The sequence below is a fragment of the Pantherophis guttatus genome, chromosome 1 (assembly GCF_059756535.1).
Source record: "Pantherophis guttatus breed Tessera chromosome 1, ASM5975653v1, whole genome shotgun sequence".
NCBI lineage: Eukaryota > Metazoa > Chordata > Lepidosauria > Squamata > Colubridae > Pantherophis > Pantherophis guttatus.
Window position 1 is genome coordinate 181,065,383 of NC_142063.1, and position 6,000 is coordinate 181,071,382.

The 6,000-nt window shown below is 43.9% G+C and overlaps 1 protein-coding gene across 2 annotated transcripts in view; it reads left to right on the forward strand.

Annotated features, from left to right (window-relative positions):
- The window catches only part of LRRFIP1 (LRR binding FLII interacting protein 1), a 245,806-nt gene extending 240,599 nt beyond the window's left edge, over positions 1-5,207 (forward strand). Inside the window, exon 16 of one of the 2 annotated variants that reach the window (XM_060682373.2) lies at positions 4,802-5,207. In XM_060682373.2, the coding sequence (XP_060538356.2) occupies positions 4,802-4,819 (18 nt within the window). In that variant the 3' untranslated portion in view covers positions 4,820-5,207. The remainder of the gene's footprint in view (positions 1-4,801) is intronic. The other variant, XM_060682374.2, reaches the window with a different exon arrangement.
- The last annotated feature ends 793 nt before the right edge of the window (positions 5,208-6,000 follow it).

Genomic DNA, 6,000 nt, shown 5'->3' on the forward strand with positions numbered 1-6,000 from the left:
TTAATCATCGAAGTCAAATTGCTTACAAACAGGCAAGTCTTCTTTAATCCTCACACCTGTTATTCCTTTCAAAGTTCAAAGTCTCACAGTTATTATCTCTTGCAACACAAACAAAAATTCAATGTTGTAATGATCTTTTTTCTCCTGAAGTTGTCTCTCTACAATCCACAATTTTACTCAGCAACTAGAAAGAGTATCCATTTTGTTTGGAATCTGCTTTCACAGACTTTACTAATCTCAATTCTTTTTCCCTTTTCTTCTTCTTTTTTTTTAATTTTATATACACCAAATCAGTTTTTAGTCCAATCTAAATTTACAAAGTCCAAATTCCACTTCTATTCAATCCAATTTAAAATCTTTAGCTGCGTTTTTCTGTTACGGGCGTTTCTTCCTCCTTTAATCTTCTTTTAAAATTCAATAATTTCTAAACCATTTATATCCAATTCTGTTCCAAAAATTTTTGGGGGTTTCTTTTTCTTGTAATCAAATTAGTCTCTCCAAATTCAATATTCACAGATAAAATTTAAATATAAGTTTCCTTTTTGGGCTTTAATGTTTCCACTTTCTTTCTTCTCCATCAATTATGTCCCCTCGATGCTGTTTAGCCGCTATTTCCACGCCGGGGTAGTTTTAAAACTTCCGATTTTTTCCTTTTATACCTGTAAATTGGCCAATCACTCACCCGGTACCAGTACTCTGTCCAAATCTTCGCTCCTGCACGATTTTTATTCCAGATGCCCCAGCTTCATGATGATTTGCAATGATCACCGCCCCCCACCATCGGATCGAAGAGTTTTCTCTGACTTTCTGAGGAACTTGCCTGTTCCTCTTTAGCCTGTGAGATGCCTCTCCTTCACTGTCCCTACAGGACACTTCTGGTCCGAAGACCCCCGATAGTGGTTTGTCTGGCTGGGTTTTCGCCAGGCTTGTTAGAGCCTGGTATTTTCCCAACCAATCTTGCCGTGATGCTTCTGGGTTCCTCGCAGGGCTGTGTTTGTTCAACCTGTCCACACAAACAATAAAGGGGGTGAGAGAGCCAAAAAACAGGATTTTCTTGGTTTCCTTCATCCTCCCCCATCTCTTATATAGATATATATTTTTCCCCCGAGAAATCCTTTTTATCTACTGTCCGGCCTCCAAGTCACTCAACAAGGTAAACTTACCGATTTTCCCATCCTCTTTGCAAGTGCGTGTGGTAAATTTAGCACCATTAAGTTGTTAAAGGAGGCTCAGAGGGCAGAGGTGGAGAGTTTAGCTTCAGCAGCACCTAATGGTTGGGGTGTGTGTGGAAGGAGAAAGATCAACAAGTCTGCCCTCCCTTTCCCCCCTCCTGTTTCTTTATAGTTTAAATGCTGAAGGCCTGGTGTGTTTAAACTTAACAGCCCACCGCCACCAAATGCAACCCAAAAAAGACCAAAAAGGGATTTTTTTTTTCTCCTTTTAGGGAGGCAAATTATTGTCTGGGGATGGGTGGGAAGAGAACTGGGGAGAGACATGCTTCTCCTAAGGCCTTTCTCTAAAAGAAAACTTTGATTTTTGAGCCAATTTTCGGACAAGGCATTTCCCGTTTGCGGGGCGCCTCGCACATCTATGAGATCACCCAGAGCTATTTCACTTCACAAACCGACTTATCTGCCCCCACAATCTCCTTTCTTCTCTCAAGGAGTTTGGCTGAACTCGCGAGAAAGGTTTTTTTACAATGTGTCTCCCTGGACAGAATGATGAGGAATGTGACAGTGCTGGAAAGGTAAGCTGTGCGTCCCGCTTCTCCCCTGCCCCATCTGCCACCCCTCTCAATAAAGAGACAGTGGGGAAGGGAAGCAGCCAGGCTGCTGTTGCCATTGGGGCAGGACGGGCCGTGTTGGGCTGCAAGACGCGCGTCTTACCTTTCCAACACCATCACATTCCTCAACGTTCTGTCCAGGGAGTCACGTCGTAGAAAAAACTTTCTCGCGGGTTCAGCCAAACTTCTTGAACTTGCGAGAAAGTTTTTTCTGTGTGTCTCCCTGGACAAAAAGGCAAGGAATGTGATGGTGCTGGAAAGGTAAGATGTGAATCTCGCGGCCCATCATGGGCCTGGCTGCTTCCCTTCCCCACCGTCTCTTTATTGAGAGGGGTGGCAGGCGGGGCGGGGGAGAAGCGAGATGCTTCTCGCCCGCCCCACCTACCACCCCCAAATTGCACCCTAAAGGGGGCGGGTGAGGGCAGGTGGCTAAGTGAGGGGCAGGAGCCCTGTCATGCCCGGTTGGGGGGGGGGGGAAGAAGAGACGGCAAGGGGAGCCATGTCTCACTCCACGGTTTCACTTCTTCCCGCCCCACCTGCCAGAAATGAGTCTTTATGAGACTCATTGCGCCGCCACCACCACCTCATAGAGCAAGACTCTGCAAGGCTTGTGCCATTGCATGCAGGAACTGCAGCGCAGCCGCAAGGTTCGACATACTGGCACAGCCGCGAGCGACAGGACACCAGCTGTGCTGGTATGATGAAGCTCGTGGCGGTGCTGCAGTTTGTGCATGCAACGGCACAAGCCTTGCAGAGTCCTGCTCCACAAGGAAGCAGCAGCGGCAGGACATGGCAGGGCAGCAGCCAACGCGAAGAATGGGGAGGGGAGGCGATGGCAGCAACGGGACATCCAGTCCCATGCTCACCGCCTCCTGCACCTCCAAAATAATAAGACCCTCCCGATAATAAGGCCAAGCCCTTATTTGAGGGGTCAAAAGAAAATAAGACCCTGTCTTATTTTTGGGGAAACACAGTAGTAGCATTTGTTTATATCCTTTAGGAAAAGTTGATTAGCTGCCAATTGCAAATGAATACAACCAAATTTTAGTGCAGAAGCATCTTTCAGGAATGTAAACTTGCTGATTTCTCTCAATCCTGCAGCTCTGTAGATACCATCATGCAGTTCTGAAGAGAAAAATTAAAGGGCAAGATTTTATCTAGAGATTTATAGAAACATCATGAACAGATGTTTCTATAAAGCACTTGTAGGGTCCGAGTTTAATGAAAAATATGAAATATGTTGCAATGTCCTGTTGACCCTGAAGCTGACGTGTAGCCATATGTAGTTTTATTGGTCATTTTCTATTCTTTTCCTAAGCTTTTTCTATGTGTTTTGTAAGGGGATCTATTGAAGCTTCAGGCTCACCATATTCTGTAATGGATGATAAATTTATGTTTTATGTTTTGTTTAAAAATAAAAAAAAAAATCAAAAAAAGAAAAGAAAAAAGAAAAGCCACGACTAAGCAGGGAGGACATTTTGGCTACCTAAAGACATTGCATTTAGCCAGGAGACAGTTCTGGTGGCCAAGAATGAAAAAAGAAGTTGAAGATTATGTCAAGAGCCTGAGTGGCGCAGCAGACTAATGCTACTGTTAAAGGTAGTATTTAGCTTCCAGCTGCCTGTAATTACTGCGAGTTCTATTCTCACGAGGCTCAAGGTTGACTCAGCCTTCCATCCTTTCTAAGGTAGGTAAATTGAGGACCCAGTTTGTGGGGGCAATAAGCTGACTTTGTATAAAATATACAAAGGTATGAAGGCTATTGATTAACGCATTGTAAGCCACCCTGAGTCTCTGGAGAGGGGCGGCATATAAATCAAAATTAAAAAAAAAAGAGCTTGCTATCTGTGTCACAATGAAGAGAAGACCCCGGGACTCCTCCAGCCAGTGGCAGAACCCTCCCACCCTTGGGAGGAGTTAGGGATGGATTTTATAGTGGAGCTTCTGGAGAGTGGAGGAAACACGGTCATTTGGACCGTGGTTGAGTTATTCTCTAAACAGGCCCATTTCATAGCTTGCTCAGGACTTCCTTCAGCCAAGAGACTGGCCAAACTGTTTGTCAAACATATATATAGGCTCCATGGGGTTCTCCACAGGATAATATTTGATAAAGGGTCCAATTCACTGCAAGGTTCTGGAAGGAATTAATTAAAGCTATTGGGTCATCACAGGGGTTAGGTTTGGCTTTCATTCCGAATAGCAATGGGGTGGCGGAGAGAGCTAATGCTCTTAAATATTGGTCAATATTTAAGATGTTAAATTTCAACAGTCAAATTGGGCTGAATTGTTGCCATTTGCTGAGGTAGCTTACAACAATGTGGTACATAGCAGCACGGGTTTGACTCCGTTCCAAATTAACATTTGTCCTCATGCCTGAGTTACCAAGAGAACCCCCCTCATCCATGTCAGTAAATGAATGGATGGATTCCTTGAAGGAATTGTTGGAAAACACCAAGCACACTTTAGCGGAAGCTGCAAAAACCTATAAAGTGCAGGTAGACAAACACCGCTCCCAGCAACCACAATTTAAAGTGGGAGATAAAGTTTACTTGTCCACAAAATACCTAAAGTTGCAGTTGCCTTTGAGGAAGTTGGGTCTAAAGTTCTTAGGCCCTTTTGAGATCATCAAGGTAATTAACCCAGTCACAGTGCAGCTTAGACTTTCACCTGTTAGGGAATCCGGTTTTTCACAGCAGCTTGTTAAAGCTGGCTGTCAGTTCCTTCCTTAGACCAGTAGATTGGGCAGCACCCAAACCTCTGATAATTGTTGGCCACGAGCGCTATGAGGTTTAACAAATTCTAGATTCTAGAATATATAGGGACCAATTACAGTACTTGATACATTGGAAAGGATACTCTATTTCGGAGTCAACTTGGGTAAAAAGTTGGAAGATAAATGCTGACAGGTTGATAAAGAGATTTCATGAGAAATACCTTCATAAACCCAAGAGGGTTCCTGGGGGTGGCAGAGGGGGTTAAGACCCTGATTAACCTGTTTGTGATTTATGTCTTTTGCAGGAGATTCTTTTCACTTGAAGGGGGCCTGTCGAACCTGAAGCTCACATATGTGTAGCCATGTTTTATTGTAGTCATTTTCTATTTTGTTCCTAAGTTTTTTCTAGGTATTCTGTAAGGTGATCTAATGAGGCTTCAGGCTTGTCACATTCTAGCAGTAGGAAGTGGGCTTGCAGAAATAAGGGGGGATGTTACGGCTAGCTAGCATTCTTTCCCGTGGGAACTGAGAATGTGCCTGCAGATGGCTGAAGGTGGAGTTTGGAGTCATCGGACAGTTGGACTGTAAGATGATTGGAGAATGTGACTTTGGGGGGAAGTTTTGCTGTTTAATTCCGGGGTTGGTCAGAGCCAGAATTACACCAAGACCTCGTCAATTTGATATGTTTCTAATAAACAGAATTTGATTGAATATGACTGCCTTGCATTATTCATTCCGGGGACATTACTTGGAAGTTTGACATATACATTTGTGCAATATGGTGCATAAACAGTAGTAGCAAAGCTTATATCATGATGCTCATGTCATCCATGCTCAGGACCAGGGTACTTACGAGACCGCCTCCTGCCACCAGTAGCCTCTCACCGACCAGTTCGCTCCCATAGAGAGGGGCTCCTCGGGGTGCCGTCAGCCAAACAATGTTGACTGGCGGCCCCCAGGAGGAGAGCCTTCTCTGTGGGGGCACCTGCCATCTGGAACGAGCTCCCCCTGGAGATACGGAGGATCCAAGACCTACGCATCTTCCGCCGCGCCCTAAAAACGTTTTTATTCCAACAGGCTGGTCTGGCCTAACTCTCCCTTTTAAATTGGCCTTTAATTTGGCTTTAAATTGGGTTTTAAATCTCTCTTAGTTAAATTGGATATTTTAATCTTTGAACCTAATCCTAAATTATTTAATATTTTTTAATAGTTTTTAACTTTTGTATGTCTTTGTATTTATTTATGGCTGTTCACCGCCCTGAGTCCCTCGGGAGTAGGGCGGTATACAAATATGAAAAATAAATAAATAAATAAATAAATTTGTGGACTTTGAGAAATCCCAGGAAACCCCAGGAATCCATTGATTGTAACGGAGCAAATGCTCTAATTTTTATAAAGGGGGGAAATCCTCAGAAAATTCTAAAGCAAAATATAAAGCAGTCCACCCGTATGCAACTTGCAAACAATATAGTGGTTATGTCCAATGTAGTGGACGGAATTGTCC